Source organism: Heterocephalus glaber, unplaced genomic scaffold (genome assembly GCF_053883595.1).
Source record: "Heterocephalus glaber isolate CG9 unplaced genomic scaffold, H.glaber_assembly_v1.0 deba00001600, whole genome shotgun sequence".
Classification (NCBI taxonomy): Eukaryota; Metazoa; Chordata; class Mammalia; order Rodentia; family Bathyergidae; genus Heterocephalus; species Heterocephalus glaber.
Window position 1 is genome coordinate 19,723,105 of NW_028258372.1, and position 19,359 is coordinate 19,742,463.

The 19,359-nt window shown below is 34.7% G+C and overlaps 1 protein-coding gene across 2 annotated transcripts in view; it reads right to left on the bottom strand.

Annotated features, from left to right (window-relative positions):
• Positions 1-4,332: 4,332 nt before the first annotated feature.
• Tor1aip1 (torsin 1A interacting protein 1) overlaps positions 4,333-19,359 on the bottom strand; it is a 29,721-nt gene continuing 14,694 nt past the window's right edge. The window contains exons 7-12 of one of the 2 annotated variants that reach the window (XM_013075391.3): positions 18,522-18,578; positions 16,241-16,282; positions 15,485-15,553; positions 10,167-10,211; positions 9,761-9,817; positions 4,333-6,657 (exon numbers count right to left, since the gene is read on the bottom strand). In XM_013075391.3, the coding sequence (XP_012930845.1) occupies positions 5,867-6,657; positions 9,761-9,817; positions 10,167-10,211; positions 15,485-15,553; positions 16,241-16,282; positions 18,522-18,578 (1,061 nt within the window). In that variant the 3' untranslated portion in view covers positions 4,333-5,866. The remainder of the gene's footprint in view (positions 6,658-9,760; positions 9,818-10,166; positions 10,212-15,484; positions 15,554-16,240; positions 16,283-18,521; positions 18,579-19,359) is intronic. The other variant, XM_013075394.3, reaches the window with a different exon arrangement.

Consider the following 19,359-nt stretch of genomic DNA (forward strand, 5'->3'; position numbering starts at 1 on the left):
TATCTGTATGTCAAGTTCTTTCCCCGGCTTGGGAACTTTTCTGTCATCACTTCTGTGAACAGTTTTTTTTATGTCATCTGCACTCTCTCCTGTTTCTTCATTGACTCTAATCAGTCTTATATTATTCTTCTTTGCATCATCTAGCAGCTGCCGGATTGATTTCTCATGGTCCCTTGCAATTTTAAAGCAATTTTTCTTTTCCTGGTAATTAATTGGAATCTTATCTTCTATATCTGAAATTCTGTCCTCACATTGGTTCATTCTGCTGCATAGACTTTCTTTTTTTTTTTTTGGTACCGAGGATTGAACTCGGGTCCTTGTGCTTGCGAAGCAGGCGGTGGAACCATTGAGCTAAATCCCTGGCCCTGCTGCATAGACTTTCAATGGAGTTTTTAATCTCCTGGAAATCTATTTGCATCTGTTTTATGGATTGCATTTGTTTCCTATATTGGGATTCCATCATGTTTCTCATCTTCTCTCTAGATTTATTAATCATGTCTTGCACTATGAGCACAATCTCTGCTGTTATCTGAGAAATTATTTCTGATTTCATTTTTTCCAGATCCTCTTTTGCTGCCAGTTGAGGGAGTCCAGGTGGTTGATTATCAGTGTTCCATCTCGTTTCCCTTTGGGGTTGCTGTAGGTGATGTGGAAGTCTGGTTTTGAGACTCATTTACGTGCCTTCTCATTTTGATGGTGTGTGTGTGTGTGTGTGTGTGTATGTGCTGTTGGCGCCATGCTGCTCACCTCCTGGGTGCTGGTGGGGATGGTACAGCAGCCCAGAAGCCTCCTCTTGTGCACTGGGAACGGCTCACCTTTGTGTGCTGGCGGGGGTCAAATTAGTGTTGTTTAAATATTTGGTAAAATTCACCAGGAAGCCACCTGGTCCTGGGCTACTCCTTGTTGAGATCTTTTTTACTGTTAACTCAATCTTGTTACTTGCTATAGGTCTAAAGTTTTCTATGTCCTCCTGGTTCAATTTTGGTAGTTTATTACATGTTCAGAAATTATCTGTTTTTTATAGGTTTTCCAATTTGTAGCTGTACTATTGTCCATAATTCTCTAATAATCCTTTGTATCCTGCAGTATCAGTTGTACTTTTTAAAATTTGTGGTGTTATTTTAGATTTTTCTCTTTTCTTGGTTAGTCTAGCTAAAGGCTAGTCAATTTTATTTTTTCCAAAAAGCAAGTGTTTCATTGATCCTTTGGGGTTTAAAAAAAGTTTTATTTCTGCTCTGATCTTTATCTTGTTGTATTAATCTTGGATTTGGTATGTTTTTATTTGTCTAGTTCCTTGAGTTGCATTATTAGTTGTATGTTAGCTTTCCCTTGCGGTAACAATCATTTGATATACTTAGAGGAAAAGTTTTTGGCTCACAGTTTTGGAGGTTTCAGTCTATGGTCAGTGGACCTATGACAAGGCACGATAGTCTATGACCTATTGTTCCTCCTTTCAGCACAGAAAAAACAGAATGGAAAGAAATCATAACACATTTGTAACACAACTCTTACTAGGCCCCAGTTTTAAAAATAGGAATATTACCATTTTCATTGTTTTAAAAAAGGCCAAAATGAATTAGTATAGCATCATGTTGTATATAAAAAAAGGTCTTGATATATACGGAGATGTAGTCAGCCTAACCATATTTACCCACTCATTGGCCTAACCTCAGAAAACTGCCTTAACTCATACCCTACCCCATAGTGCCTACTAAGAAAGTGACCTAGTGGCTATACTTAACCATACATTCTTCTCAGGGATCCTCCATTTGCTAGATTGAACCATCAAAATCACTTTGTTGGCATTTAAGTCACAAGGGGGAACTAGCTAATGGGGTGAGGCAGTGGAGAGACAGACAATGAATGCTGAGGTCCATGTTTCACAGTTCCCATGTTTTCTTGGAACTTGAGATATACATTCTTCTAAACCTCATCCCAGCTCTCCTTTTCTCTTTTCCTGGTTGACAGGGTTTTTATTCTTTACTATCAATTCCTGACCATGTATGTTTGACTATCTTTCCTTCAAACTGCTAACAGTCAATATACAGACATGCAGAAATAAGAATTTAGCCTACTACTTTGTGGTTAGTGTTTGGAGATAGAAAATAAGCTAAATAGAATGAAGAAATATTTTTAGTAGATTAATACTTGAGTCCTATTTTCTCAAAATATAACAATTACCAAACTTTAATTCTATTTCTCAAATATTTTTCTCTCCACAATCATTTTTTACCTAGAGTATAATGCTGCCTTAAGCAATACTTAAAAATCAAACATTTGATAGTTATTTTAAAAACACTCAAAAAACAAGTCTCCAGATGCTGGAAAACCTTTTAGAATTTTCAATGATAATAAACAGCTGGCTGCAGCACATGTGCCACAGGTTTGCTACCACTGGTCTAGTCCATGCTTGAAATCACAGCACTTGGGAGGCTGAGGTATGAAGATTTCAAGTTTGAGTCCTGCCTGAACAATTTAGTGAGACTCTTTTTCAAAATAATAAAAAACCACTGAGGATGAAGCTCAGTGGGAAAGCCCTGGGTTCAATCCTCAGTACTACAAAGAAATGACAACCACCACCACCAAAAACAAATCTCACTGTGGAAACATCTCAGATTCCTGGTCTTTTACCTTGACATGTACCCTCTCCTCGAGGACCTTTCTGTATTGAGTGCTGCCTTTACTACTAAGATAGATCTTTTTTCCATAAATTGTTCATAACACTGTTGAATCCAGATTAAAATCACTAAAAGTTTTTACGAAGAACTGAGGAGTAACAGAAAAAAAAATTTTTAAAGCACAACATAGAGATATGAAGTATAGATTTTTCAAGTTTCCAAGTCACTCAACCCAAGAACTTCCCACTTCTCACTGCTGGTTTTGTGATCATAAAGATCAATAAAAGTCTTACCAAAAAAGAAAAAAAAAAGGTGCCTAAAATAGTACTTGCGGGTAGAGGATTAGGAAGATTTCACTAAAGTTCTGCCTAAAAAAACCAAGACTTTAAGAGCAAAGAATTAACCAAGCACAAGATTGGAAAAGCAGGAAGAGGAAGTATTACAAGAGTCTAAGAATGTGCAGAAGACAAAAGCACAAAGTACTTAGGAAATCTCAAGTACTTCATTATGCCATGAGTGCAAGGGGTTCTCCTTGTTTATGCTCAGGTGACAGTCTGTACTCTCTCTACCATATGGAAAGAGTGTTAAGCACACCTCTGTTTCTCTGAATCCAGGACACAAAGAGACAAGCAATCAAGGATGGAGACTCCTCCTCTACCAGTCTGTGGCAGCTTTCTTGCTTTGGTTTCACAGGCTCAGGGCTCACATCCTTGGTAGTTAATGCTGATAAAAATCTTCCTTTGGAAAAGGTCTTAATGGCTCATACCTCAAGATTTTACTCTGAGATTGATAAGGACAAAATATCAGAACAATGCATTACCTTTACGCATTCAGTAAGAACCTTTTTGCTTACATAAACAATATAAAGGCCACTTTCTGTAGAGCTAAGATCACAGGGAACTAGATTTTGTATCTTTAGCTTTGGCATAAAGCTATTAGCTTGCAATTTAGAAATCCAAAGTTATGATTCTCTTTATCAAACAAAATCACTTTACTTCTGATTTTTGTTTTGATAGAGGTTTAGAAAACAGAAAGATATTGAAAGAAGGGAAGAAAATTAAGTTTCTAGAAATTTTGAAACCAGTACTGTACTGTGTCCCTTGGGCCACTGCTGTCACCCAAAGTTACAATGTGCTCAATTTCTGGAGATCCTAGTTCCTCTTTTTAGGCTGATTTCTCACTAAATTTTCCCTTCTGAAAAGATTATAATGACTTTAATAGAAAATAGTTTTAGGCAGCATTTACCTAAAATATAGATGCTCTTGAGGATGAATTCTCAGTGAAAGTGAAAACTGGTCCATGGTGGTGGTGGTAGTGGTGGGGTAAAGATAATAGGTATGTACAGGCTATAAACCGATACCCAGTACATATGTGATATTAAAATTTTACGAGGAAGGGCAATAGGAAAAAAAATCTAAAAAAGGCTTGTTAGGGAAGTGATAAAAGCTTAAGAAGCTCTGCTATAAGAGATTCTTTTGTTAATTCAGGAATACCTAAAGTAATTCTATGTGAATAATAATTCAAAATCCCTGGATAAAATAAGAAATAATGCCTATTCCATTTCCAATCAATGTATAGGTATAGTACTTGTGAATGGTTCCAGTTCTTTGGGCTTTGTTTCTCCAAGCCAAAGTCATTGAAATGCTTCATGTATGAAGAAAACACTGAGATTAATTTAAAAAAAGGTTTATAAGTCATTAAGTTTATAACACAGTACAAACCAAGAAAGTAAATTTATTTAAATTACTAAAATAGCTTTTACATATCAGCAGCTACAATTATTTTTCCTGAAAGATAAGTAACATATTACTTTAAAATTATTTGGTTGACTGAAACATTTTATAAAAACATGTTTCTCTATAAAATAATTCTCAAAATTTTGTTTTATACTCCTTTATAAATCAAATCATCTGTCTTCTGATTATTAGGAATAAATTATAATAAAGGGGTATACATTTATGAATGCTGGTAATTCTAGTGGAAAGAAATCAGACCACACTTATTACAAGTTGTGAGGCCCTCAAAGGGTAAATGAAGCTGGTGTCTGGCTCTAGTACTCTAAAAACAGCATTTTCACTTAATAGCTTTTGGACAATTAAAAAAAAAACAAACCTCAAAGTAGATCTAGAATTATATTTAAAGAAAAAAAAAAAGCAATTGAAAGATGAGAAAACTCCAGTTATACATTTAACATTCTTTATATGTGGTAAAGTTCACTATCTTTTCTGGCTTGTTGAACACAAATTTATCACATGCATAGTAAATCTTTACATTTGTTATGGAGTATCATTAAAAGACTTAGACTGCAACAAGTGGAAAAGCAGAAATTAAATCAATAATAGCTCAGAATAGCAGGTTAACAAATGGCTTACCAATTTCTGAAACTGTTATTTCTTAATTTAAAACAAAAACTTCAGATTTTCACAAAATGAACTGCTCTGAATTTACCCTTAAAAGTCAAATGAGCAATTATATGAAGCATTCTAATATACAGACTAAAAATTCTTGGGACAACCAAGAATTTCCTAGAGGAGGAAAAAAATATTAAATACAAAAAAATTCCAATAGAATTCATCAAGATAAGGGTTTAGATGTTTCACTAACCTACCTCTTAGTGGCTTATTATAATATTTCATATTGAAGAATTTTTTTTACTCTTCCATTTCCTTCTTTATCCATTCTATAATTCCTCTCTTCCCTTTCCTCCTCCTCTCCACTCTCCAAAACTAAAGGGAAAAAAATCTAAACACATATGCAGATGATCTTTCCTTACTTTTGTTCCTAAGCAGAAGCTGACTAAGGAACTCAGGACTAAATGTTGTCAGCAGAAACATAATGGGCAAACCCATGGTTACAATTAAAGAGCTGCCTTATTAACTCAACAAACTTAAAAATCTAAGTTAAGTTTAAAAACAAGGCTTATTCATACGAAAGGCGCCTAATCCTTCAAACTGTTCATGCTACAGCAATGATTCTGCCCAGAATCAAAACAGATTCTTGATGGGAATGCATACAATTTGCACTCCTCTAAATACTCAACATAGCTCTCACCAGAAACAGAGAAATAATTCTCTGAAGTCACAAATAATTAGGTTGAATAAATGACTTAGATGTTCCATGTTTATATAAGAACTTAACTTCTTTGAAAAAGAAACAGTTCGTTCAAAAAGTGCTTTGAATTCTGTCTCTGGTAAAAAAAGTCTGAAAATTTCTTAGATCTGAGACATGATTTTTCCTTCTTTCACCCCTCACAAGCAGATGCCCCTTTTCAGAGCATTTTCAGGCTGTACAGGCAGGACTAAGTGAGAAATACGGCTCCAAAGCCCATTCAGTTTGTCTGGGTCCATATGATTATAGGAGCTGGGGGTGCTAGAGCTGGTGAACTTAACTTTGAGGAAATCTCTCACTTTTTCTTCAATTTCCTTTAGGCCTAGACTGGTTCCAAGGGTTTTCTCCTCCAATAGGACGGTCAAAACTAAAGCTACATCTTTGAAGGCTGCATTTTCATGATCACAGTATTTATAAAAGATTAAAGTAGAGCCTGCAGGCAGTGATTCAAGGCGGTGCACCACAGCTGCATTCTGGCCATTTGTGAAACCATTGCTCAATTCCTGATCTACCTCCAGTTTGACAACATCACTGTCTTGAGCAGCTTTGCCTGTCCCATCAATCCGAATGGCACGGACACTCCGAAAGGAAGAATAGGCATCAGCAATTTGTTCACTCAGACACTTAAGTGCTTCTTCTGCATCTTGGGCAGCAGTGAGCAGCAAGATAGCAGGCTGAGGGCGAGGATGGGAGCTATTAAGATGTTTCTGAAGGAACATTAGGCTTCTTTCCCACAGCTTCTCATCTTGACCTTGGTACTTATTTCTAAGTTGTTTCATCTGGTTCTGGAACATTTGAACAGCAGTAGTTTCTACCCCAGGCATATGAATAAAAGAAAAATTCCAAAGGACAAGAACACTTATCACAACAAGTAGGCACAAGAACCATTTCTTCTTGAAAAAATATTCATTACGTGGCTGTTCAGCTACTTCTGTTCAGAAAAAAAGAAATGACAGATATAATCATTTTCTTAAATTCTACAGCAAATGAACTTTAAAAATTAGTGTTAAACTTTATAAACAGGTAAAAGAAAAAGGGCCTAAAGAAGGAAGCTGATTCTAAGGAAGCTAATTCTCTTTCTTGGGAGAATAAAATCATTTATCACGTTTTCAAATCTCAAATCATGGGATTCAAGTTACATGTATAAATATGAGTATCTCTTAAATGTGAAAGCAATAAAAGGTCTTTGAGGAAAATGTAGAATTTAAAACATGAAATGGCATAAACACTCAGAAATAACTATTTATAATGCAGAATGATTATTAGCACTTTTAACAGTAGGGAGATAAAAAGTATTAAAAGGTACTTTATAAATATTTTTAAATTTAGAAACTTAGCCGTTCACATGGGTAATTATCTAAGGTAGAATATTTCTGACATATATAAAAAGATAAAGAAAACGATGCTGTATAACTACATTTCATCCAATACTACAACAGCCATCTGCCCCTTTAGATTAACTGCACTGATGCCTATCTATCTTAATGTGCATCCAAATTAGCATTGGTAAAATTTACTTTTGAATTCAAATCCTAATTATTATTGGTAATAATTCTATCAATTTACAATTTATATACAAGGGGTGATCAAAATATATGAATGTTTAAATTAAAAATATTTTATTACAGTAAAAACACATTGCTGTTGAATTCCTCTCAAAATACTCTCCCTTGCTTTGAACACATCTATCCCATTGTTCTTGTCACTTCTGAAGCAGTTCTCCAAGTTCTTTCTTGTGTCTTTATGAAGTATGATTAAAAACTGAGTGACTGCTGCTGCTGAGTGCCATCCAAAGGAAAGGCAGGGTCATAAAAACATTATCGTGTATCCTCATCCACCTTATTCGCCTGATCTGACATCCTTTAACTTCTGGCTCTTTCCCAAACTGAAAATGAACATGAAAGGTAAAGTTTTTGAATCAATTCAGAACATCAGTACAACTGATAACACTCATAAAAGAGGACTTCCAGAACTGCTCCTGAGAGAGGAAAGAACAATGGGATTAAGTGTGTTTAAAGTGAGGGGGAATAGTTTGAGAGAGATTAATGACAATGTGTCTTTTACTTTAATAAATTAAAAAAGCTTTCCTCAAATATTCACTGTATTTTTTAACCACCCTTCATACTGCTTATCAGTTTATATACACTTTCTCATATACCATTTTTAAAAAATTTTTTGGGCCAAGGATTTAGCTCAGGGGTTCTGTCACTTGCCTCACAAGTGCAAGGTCCCAAGTTTGATCCCCAGTACCAAAAAAAAATAAAAATAAAAAATAAAAAACAATTTTTCTTTTTCCAGTACTGGGGATTGAACTCAAGACTTTGCACTTGCCAGGAAGGTGCGGTACCACTGAGCTACATCCCCGGCCAGCTCTCATGTATCATTGTGCTTATCAGTTAATGACAGTAGCAATAACATTTTTATATCTATTATTTATTGACTGCTTTAGCCTAATAATTGTACTAGAGAACATTTAGAGCAGCAATTCTCACAGTGTTATCTGTGAGGTATCTACAGGTATTTTAATCAAAACCACACATTGTAACAGACTGAATGCAGATGCAGATGTGAGAGTCCAAGTGAATGTTATTAAGCTAGGCATTAAAAATGAAGTAATATTACATTTTACTAGATTTACTTTAAAATAAATTTATAAGTATCTTAAGAATTTCTCTAGCTTCTACATAAATATGAATGGACAAGTATAATTCATTTTAAAAAAGGTTCCAAAAATTTTAAACAAAACTACCAGATGGTCCAGCAATCCCACAGCTGGATATATATCCAAAGGAAATGGAATCAGTATGTCAAAGAGACATCTACTTTCCCATGTTTATTGTAGCACTATTCATAATGGTCAAAAAAGCAGAAAAAAGCCTAAATGCTATAATGGATAAGTGGAACATATACACAATGGAATACTATTCAACAATAAAAACAAAGAAATTCTATTATTTCCAATAACATGGTTAGAACTGGAGATCACTATATTAAGTGAAATAGGCTAAGCACATAAAAACAAGTAGTTAGTGTATGATCTCGCTCATATGTGGAATCTGAAAAAGTTGACTTCATGGAAATCGAGAGTAAAATGATGGTTGTCAGAGGCTGGGAGAGCAGGTGTAACAGAAGAGTGGAAAAAGGTTGATAATGGGTAGTATGTTAAGGGTAGGAGTAAGACTTCTAGTATGCTATTGCACAGTAGGGCACCTAAAGATAGTGATAATGGGGCCGGGGATTTAGCTCAGTGGCACCTTGCCTGCCTTGTAAGTGCAAGGACCTGAGTTCGATCTGTGGTACCGAAAAAGATAATGATTAAAAAAAAGATAGTGATGCTGTACTGCATTTTTTGCTATGTATTTCAAAAAGTTAGAAGAATCTTAAACTTTTTTTCACCATAAAGAAATGATATACATTTGAGGAGATAAATGTTTAATCTGATCTAAACATTACTCAATACATATAGATGTATTGAAATAATACATGGTATCCCCCAAAAATGTATAATTTTAATGCCTTTGTGTATCAGGTTTAAAAGTTAATTTGAATAATAATAAAAAAGCTCTTTGGAGTTAATTTACTAGTGAAAAGGAGCATTGAGACCAAAATTTGAGAATCATTGTTAATTTATTTTATTAGTACTCGCTCAGGATAATAAACAAGCTTACAGAATAAAAGAAACTTGCCCCTAAGCTATATACAAGGTAAGTTCCAATCTAGTTCAAATACTGGTGTGATTAACTTTTATCTTTAATTTTGGTCTTATGGACAATAAAGTAAAAGGGAAAACTAGATGTGGTTTTATATAGTTTGTCCATAAAGAATTTCACTGCTGGGCCAGGGATTTAGCTCAGTGGTTCCGGAGCCTGCCTCACAAGTGCAAGGTTGTTCGAGTTCGATCACCTGTACGTAGTTTCTCCTCTGAAATGCTTAATATATGACTCAGAAGTCATACTGCTGTCAAAAGATATTTTAAAACATTTATGGACCACAAATGTTAAGAGACTCACTTAATAAAAACTGAACAAACTTACGTTGGCTGGAGAGTGATGGAGACTGGTTTCCAAGCTCTGACATCTGAATGCTGTCACCTAATGATCAAATAATTAAAAAAGACTATCAACTTATGTTTCATAATTTGAACATTTATTTCCAGTAGAGAGATACAAATTCCACCAACAGAAAAGACAGCAGAGGTTAGTCAGAAGCAGAAGAAAAAGAATATTTGGGTGCCCATTATGCTGAAAGCTCCTTGAGACACAAGATATATTTTTTTATAGTTATTCAGAGTGTGTAATGATCTATTAGAAAGTAAATAATACTTAAGTTTTGAGAGAAAGCCTTGAAGGATTTGACCCATGATTATTCAATAGGATTGGTAAATCTCTGGATAAAGTGGACAAAGAAAATAAGCACACCATAATAAAAGGAAACATATACCATCTGAAAAACGGCCATATTTTGAACTCTTGACTGGTGAAGATGCTGTAAAGAGGGAAAAAAGGACAAAATTTGGACTATTAATTTCTAATCGATCTGGATAAGATGTTTCAATATCAAACTCAATATTAATCCTCACAATTGTACCTCAAACTGACTCAACATTTCCTCTGGGGCTTCAGACAATTTCAAACATTAGTAGTATTTCAAAAACATTTATTTAAAAACCTTCCATCATTTCTGTTAACAGACAAAATTCTGTTTTAGGTTTGTGATTAAACAGTAGAGTTTAAAAATAATTTTTTCATAACTTCACCAAAGCTCTACTTTCATCATTATTTTAGAAAATATTTAAAACTACCCAGCCTTTCCCTTTTTCCTCTCCATCTTTCTTAGCATGGCAGCAGGTTTTGACACACAAGAAAGAACAAATGGAGGAAAAAGGCCAGGGTTCAGGGGATAAAAATGCTGAGTTACCTCATTGTTAGGACCTGCACTAGCCACTACTGCCATCTATCACTTGCCTGGAGTTTTATAACTTTTGTATATTTAACTGATCTTCCTGGTGTTTAGTAACAGTATTCATATGAGAAACACTGGGCTAACAGGAATAAAATTAGCATTGCTAAGACACAGAAATAGCCTCATTTTTGACTCTATGACAAGAAAACTCAAAACAAAATGACATCAACCCTAAATCTAAGAGGCATATTATTTTTCAATTATTAATTTAGCTGAGAAAACCTTATATTTTAGAGGTTTCTAAGGGTATTAAAGTTATTAATTGTATTACCAAAACAAAACACCAATCAAAAAACCCCAAACACATCAGATGTTTATTTTGTTACTATGTTTGCAAAGATCAAATGAGATACAACATATGAAAATGCTGTGAAGTGCCTATGTTAATGAATAATTATTAATTATGTACTATACATAACAGTTATATAATTCCTAGAACACAAACACAAACTCTGCATGGTATATATACACTGGTGATCTAAAACGTAAAAGCTAGGTCTCTTATTAATATCATTAGAGACAGTAACAAAAATTCTGAAAGAAATCTTAAAAGATAAAGCTGAAGCTTTTCTAAAGAATGCAGCAATAATCACTCCATTAGTAAAGAGTAGAAGGCATGAATCTTCTAAAGTTATTGACTTTTACACAATATGCTGTTAACAATCATTTAAAGTTATATATTGACTTTAAAAAAGTGTTTACATATAGAAGCTCATTATAATAACCTAGTCACAAACATTATTGTCCCTAAAGTAAGAAAATTAGGGTTCACAAAGGTTAAGTGACTTTACAGAGCTCTTTCAATCAGCAAGTGAGTTAAGTCTGGAAACCCGGGTGCTTTAACTCCAAACTCTATCTTCTTTACTACACGTCAACTTTAGAACAGGTTCCAAAGCATGTATTAATGATCTTATCTCTCTACAGACACATCCTTCCACATTCTTACTGTTTTAGAGCATAACTTTTTTTTTTTCAGTACCAGGGATCAAACTCAGGACCTTGCACTTGCAAGGCAGGCGCGGGGCCTCTGAGCTACATCCCTGACCCTATTCTTACTGTTTTATCATCTGGCAAATGGGACAAAGTAAAGACAGTGGTTCCCTATTTCCCAAAAGGTTAGGATGTACTCAGAAACCTGAACTGGGACTGTTTTACCTGGGGAACTGGTGTGATGATGGGGTGATAATAAGAATCCAAAGGTTCTTGAATACCCAAATTTAAAAATGCCTTTTTGGGCCGGGGATTTAGCTCAATGGTTCTGCCACCTGCCTCACAAGCGCAAGGTCCTGAGTTCAATTCCCGGTACCAAAAAAACACACAAAAACCCTTTTTTCTCACTAACTAAAGCAGGCAGAAATGTGTAATTAAGAGAATGATGTAGCTGGGTGTGGTGGCACATGCCTGTAATCCCAGCACTTGGGAGGCTGAGGTTGGAGGATTGCTGCCAGTTCAAGGCCACCATGGACTACACAGTAAGTTCAAGGACAGCCTGAACTACATAGTGAGATCCTGTCTCAAAAAATCAAAATTAATATATAATTTTTTTTGTTTTTTGTACTGGGGATCAAACTTAGGACTTTGTGCCTGCGAGGCAGGTGGCAGAACCACTGAGCTAAATCCCTGGCCCAAAAAACCAAAACTAAACTAAACCAAACCAAACCAAATAAAGAGAATGAGGTATGAAATTTGGAATTATAAAAAATTTTAAAATGACCTTGCATTGGAAGAGAAATCCATGATAAAGCCATTAGAAAATCACTGCATTCTTCCAATTCCATTGAAAGCATTTTCTTCCTTTTCATTGCTCTACCTTAAAGTTTTGATTGTGGTTAAAAGCCTAAAACTTCTGTTACATGTATATTTCTTTATGTTGCTTCTACATAACTCTCAAAGCTCAATATAGTACTTAGATGTGGTAGTTACAAGTATTAAAGCCATAACATACTAAAGACAAAGTTGGAATGTAAACAGATATGATTATAAAATTAGCTATCAATTTACTAATTAAAAAGAACTACTTCTAAAATGGCCATACTTCCAAAACTACTATATAGATTTAATGCAAAGCTGACTGAAATTCCAACAATATACTTCACAGAACTAGAGAAAACAATCCAAAAATTCATTTGGAACCAGAAGAGACCTAGAATAGCAAAAGCAATTCTAAGCAACAGAGACATGGCTGGGGGTATCACAATTCCCAACTTGAAACTATACTACAAAGCTGTGATAAAAACAGCATGGTACTGGCAAAGACACAGACCCAAGGATCAGTGGACTAGATTAGAAGATGCAGAAACAACTCCAGACATACTCAGCCACCTCATCCTTGACAAAGGAGCCAACCACCCTCATTGGAGGAAAGATAGCCTCTTAAGCTGTACCTCAGACAAAGGACTACTATTTAGAATATATAAAGAGCTGAAAAAAATCAGACCCCCCCAAATTCAAAGACCCAATTCAAAAATGGGCATCTGAAATGAACAGACATTTCTCAGACAAAGAAGAAAATGCAGCAAATATATGAAAAAATGTTCAACATCACTGGTCATTCGAGAGATGTAGATGAAAACAACAGAGATTCCACCTCACCCCACAAAGAATGGCTGCTATCAAGAAATCATCCAATCACAAATGCTGGCGGGGGTGTGGGGAGAAAGGAACCCTTCTCCATTGCTGGTGGGAGTGTAGACTGGTGCAACCACTGTGGAAATCAGTATGGAGATACCTCAAAGAACTAGGACTAGCGGTCCCATTTGACCCAGCTAGTCCCCTGCTGGGGATCTTCCCAAAAGAATTAAAAGAATCATACCACAGCGATACATGGGCACCCATGTTTATAGCGGCACAGTTTGTAATAGCTAAAGCTTGGAAACAGCCCAAGTGCCCATCAACTGGCAACTAGACAAAGATGTGTTTTTTTTTATAAAATGGAGTACTACTCAGCCATAAAGAACGAGAAACTAAGGGCCGGGGATTTAGCTCAGTGGTTCTGCAGCCTGCCTTGCAAGCGCAAGGACCCGAGTTTGATCCCCGGTACCAAAAAAAAAAAAAAGAATGAGAAACTAGAGACATTTATAGCTAAATGGATGCATATTGAGGCCATACACTTTAAGCGAAATAAATAGGACACACATGTGTAAATACCAAATAGTTTCTCTAGTGTGAGAAACTGAAAGTGTAAATAAGGATTAAAACGAATAATTGATAATTTGAAATAGGAAGAAAAGGTCCAAAGGGGTACGGGAAGTGGGAGGGGAAGGGGAAAGGAAAGAAGAGAAAGGAAAAATTATGAGAAAAGAAAAAAACAGAAACAAAGTCTATGTAAATAGGGAAGGGCACACAGGTAATGGGGAAAAAATAAGAACCAAGATACATCATGTGCTGGTACGAGGATCCAATGATAAATGTAAATGTATTATATACCTAAAATATACCAATAAAAGAGTTTAAGCAAAAAAAAAAGAACTATTTCTGAGTTTCAATCAGATATTCAATTATTTTCTCTTCTGATACACACTGTCTTATTAGAGGAAATAAGTTAGTTTAATGTTCATCTTCATTATTATTTTTTTTTGGTACCAGGGATTGAACTCAGGACCTTGAGCATGTGAGGCAGGCGGCAGAACCACTAAGCTAAATCCCCGGCCCTAATTTTCATCTCTGATTCTTGTCATAAATATAATTCTAATAAGGTGAATAATTAATGATTAGGTTTCCTAACTGTAACGGGTCAGAAAGAGCAGATTATGAGAGGAAATGGTCTTCATACTAAGCACATATAACAGTAAAAAATGGCAGCCAACAAGGCAAGGGATAAAGGTTATTTCAGTTTTGGATAGCTGAAGAACACACTATGTGGAAGAAAACCTCACTGCTGAGTAAAAATGAATTGTAGGGCCAGAGATTTAGCTCAGCAGTTTCGCAGCCTGCTGCGCAAGCGCAAGAAGCAGAGTTCGATCCTCGGTACCAAAAAAAAAAAAAGAATTGTGATCATTACTACTTTACTCATGGGAAAAAAAAACCCAGAGAAGTTATCTTGTCCAGTTCCAGAATTAATCATTCCATAAATAAGAGACACATGATAGAGATTTTTATATTATCTAAATAAAAGTAAGAAGAACCTGAAGACCTTGAGACCTACTATAGTTAGATGAGTAAAAATGGGATAAAGAATAAAGGTACTTGAGGCAGAGAATGTGTCTGTGCGTGCATATGCATTTAATACACTCAAGGTTGTTTTTTTTTTTGGTACTGCGCTTGCGAGGCAGGCACCGGAACCACTGAGCTAAATCCCCGGCCCTACTCAAGGTTTAATGTGGACACATTAACAGGCAATGAGTTCAAAGTAAAATTTCATCAATTTATTTGTATTTCTTAAATTCTGACACTTAATACATCTTAAATCTGAACAGGAAAACACAATTTGTGCATCCTAGCTCTTATTACATAAAACAATGGGCACGTAAAGCTGCTTCAAGTGTTATTAAAAAATCTGCTAACTAAAATCCAGGGATTGTCAAAAAACCAGTATTAGCATATATGCTTATGGGTAGTGCTAGAACTGGACAGCTTATCAAGCCCAGACCTATCACCCACCAGTTTTCTTATACCACTATCTATGCCCTATACCCAGTTAATCTGATCCTAGTCCAAGCAAATGGAAATTATTGAACTAGTTATCACAGCTGCCCTTTACTGGTGAAATCACAAACAACTCAAATGCTTATATGAACAACTGAATAGTTTTTGTACATTAGGTAGCCAAGCAAAACACAGCAAACAAATTTACTTACTTTGCATTCTAGTTCTCATTCTTATTTGGTGTTCAAACCATTCCTGAGGGTTTTTTTGATATCCTGAGCCTGAAACAAATTCATATATCGAAACATCATTTCACAAATCTATCAGAAATGACAAATCTATCAGAAAGGAAAAAATAAAGTAGGAAAGGAAAACAATGAAGATAATAGCTTGCGGAGTAAAAGAATTTTAACGGATCATATCAGTGAAGATGAACTACTTCTCACAGCAAAACAGGTATTAAAGCACATTATGACAGTGGTGGTGAAACTGTGGCACGCATACTACAGTGGGCTGTTTGTATTACTGAAAGCTCTAAAAGGCTCACCATTACTGCATTATGACCTTACAGACAAAACTATGTAAAGTCCTTTGGTCTATGTGAATGACTGAGTTCAAAAACACATCACAAGGTTTTGATGTTATTCAATTGAAAAGTTGGACTGGGAAGTTAGCTCAGTGGTTCCGCCACCTGCCTCGCAAGCACAAGGTCCTGAGTTTGATCCCCAGTACCAAAAAAAAAAAAAAAAAAGTTAACCATTTATTCTTGGAGGAGGAAATTCTTTACGGTAAAATAGCCCTGAATACATTTCCACATCACAGTGTAATTATCCTGTATAGTACCAATGATTGGTAGATTAAAAAGTGAAGAGAGAAAAATGACTTAAAATCTTACTAGATTTTTGTTGGCAGAATAAAGCAAGGTTCGATATAAGTGACTGAAAAAGAAAAGACTATTGACCACTTACTCAGCACTGAAGATTGCTTGTTATGAGCTGTGGAGTCTTGACCTCAAACAGAAAACAAGAATAGGGTTACAGAATACTTGGAAATTAAAACAAAAAAAGATGCTGCATAGATATTTTGGTTGTTTCCTATGAGTACTATAAACAAAATCAAATCTTTCTCTGATCAGAATAAAAAATACACAATAAATATATTTTTCCCTTTTCTAAACTTCAAAAATGTTCACAGACTGGATAATAACATGAAGTCAGTTTTAAAATCATAACCACCAAAATAATGGCTACGGGCTGGGGATGCAGTTCAGTGGCAGAGTGCTTGCCTAGCATGTGTTATGACCTGGGTTTGATCCTCAGCACTAGGAGAAAAAAAAAGCTAAATGTACTCAATATTTACCAAGTATTAAGTATAATTTCACTTAATTCTTATACCTTATATGGTAGATGTTATTATCTATATTTTATAAAAGGGGAAAACTGAAATTGATAATTTTCCTGAGATTACATATCTGAAAGAAATGGGACTAAACCCATAACCATATATAATACCATGCAGTATGGTATGTATTACATGTGCAAATTTGTGGGCAATGCAAAATACTTATGAAGTAAAATACTAATTCAAATTTTGAAGTGATATTTAATTATAAAATGATACTATGGGATCATTACAAAATGACAATATAAATAATTATAATAAGGTAAATTTCAAAATCTGCCCTCAAGAAACAAGTTATTTCTATCAACTGGTACAAGTATCTAGGTAAATTTATTCACAATTTCACCTTTTCTGAATAGAAAAGCAATACATGCTAGCTGTAAAACATGTACTATTCCAAGAATGTATGACTTAAAAATTTATGAATACTGTATCTGTTAAGAACCTACTATGTGTAGAATATTAAGTTTGGAAATACACAGTAAATAAGATAGATATATATTATAGATTTGCTTTCAGCCTATATTAACAACATACTTAAAAAAAACTAGACATATGCTTTTTCTGTTTTTTTTTTTTTTTTGGTACTGGGGATTGAACTTGGGTCCTCAGCTTTCAAAGCAGGTGCCAGAACCACTGAGCTAAATCCCTGGCCCTTTTTGTTTTGTTTTGTTTTTGGTACTGGGGATCGAACTTGGGTCCTTGTGCTTGCGAGGCAGGCAACAGAACCACAGAGCTAAATCTCCGGCCCTACATATGCTTTTAAATATATTCTTTAGCATCATTTATACAGGCAGATACTTTTTTTGGCGAGGGAATACCGGGGATCAACTCAGGACCTTCTGCTTGTGAGGCAGGCATGGTGCCACTGAGCTAAATCCTTGGCCCTTAGGCAGATACATTTAAGAGTTTCCAAAGGTCAAAGATTTGGAGCAAAATAGGATAAATATTTACATAAAGAGTAATTTTCCACAAAAGGTTTTCTTTTAATGTTTCAGCAGTTTATTCATTTTTATTGTATTTGTTTAGAGTCACTAGCCTAGAATCTGCTAAAAACTAAAATTAAAAATCATATAAAATAGAATTCTATGAACATAGTGATCATAAAAGATTTCCAAAGGCTTTTTCTTTAGTCTTTTACTTTTAAAAAGTGATGTAGCAGGAAAAAAATTCTTGAAGATTTTATGTACAAGGGTATTTTCAGCTGATTAATATGTAACTTAAATTCTGGGTCTTGATTTAAAAATGGAAAAAAGAAAAAAAAGTTTATATACTCTTAAGAAACATATCCATTGTAGATAACCTGCACAACACAGAAAATAATAAAAAGAAAAATGCCACTGAGTCTACTGTCCTGAACAATCACCGTTAGCATTTTAGTATACTACATTGTAATATTCTTAGTGCCATATTTTAACATTATATCATGAAAATTTTCTAAGATTCAAACTACTATATCAATCAATCAAAAAGCAAATCAACATATTTATATTGCAAGCAAGCACATTCAACAAATTATAGAAAGCTGTAGACTTTTATTGTCATTTTTTAAATTTCAAAATCAGGTTTGAGTATAAAGAGTAACTCAAGAAGCATAATCAAGAAGTAGAAAGATACTGGAAGAGATTTTTTTTTTTCAATCACTCGCTACATGTCTTTTTCATTTATATTAAATTGTAAAAGAAAATCTTTAAAAATAAGAACAAATAGGGCTGGGGATGTAGCTCAGTGGTGTAGCATCTGCCTTACAAGTGAAAGGTCCTGAGTTTGATTCCCGGTTCCAGAAAAAAAAATAAACAAAATTTGACCATGATCATAGGTACGTCTGTAAAGCATGGCTTTACTTACTTTGGGGTAATCTCCGAATTGATTCTGGACATTGACTAGATGATCTAGTGGTTTGATCTAAAAAAAAAAAAAAAAAAAAATTAAAATTCTTATTTATTTAATTTTATTTTTATTATTTTTTTGGTACCGGGGATCGAACTCAGGACCTTGCAGTTGCGAGACAGGTGCTGAAACCACTGAGCTAAATCCGCGGCCCTAATTTATTTTACATAGCACTAGTGATTGAACCCAGTGGCAATGAGCTATGTCCTCAGCCCTTTTTATTTTGAGATAGGGTCATGGTAAGTTGCCCAGGCTGGCCCTGAACTTGTGATCCTCCTGTCTCGGATTCTGGAGTAGCTGGGATTACTGGCATAAGCCACCATGCCTGGCTATATTTAACTGTTTAGTGTACATTTTATAAGAGAATAAATATTAATGAATCATAAGGACTTTAATACTTGGTGCATAATTTATCAAAAAAACTTTCAAAGAGTTGTGTTGTTTCAAAAAATTTAGCTAGTTATGCTCCCCTAACCACTATTTAAAGAAAAAAATTGAAGATATAGAACACAGCAGGAAGTAAACATGATAACACCTTGGAAATGGGGAAAATCTTTATAAGGGATCTTCTTAAAATCCTTAATACACATTTTGCCTTAAAATTTTCTAGAAAGAGGGCAAGAAAGATGGTATTTAGTAAATATTAATGCTTAAGGCGTGAGATATTTTAGTTCATTCTTAAGTCATTTTGTTCACATAATAATGGAATTTATAACTATGTTTCATAGTGGTCAGATTGCTATTTTGTTTATTTTTTTATTTTTTTATTTTTTTGAGACAGGGTCTCACTATGTAG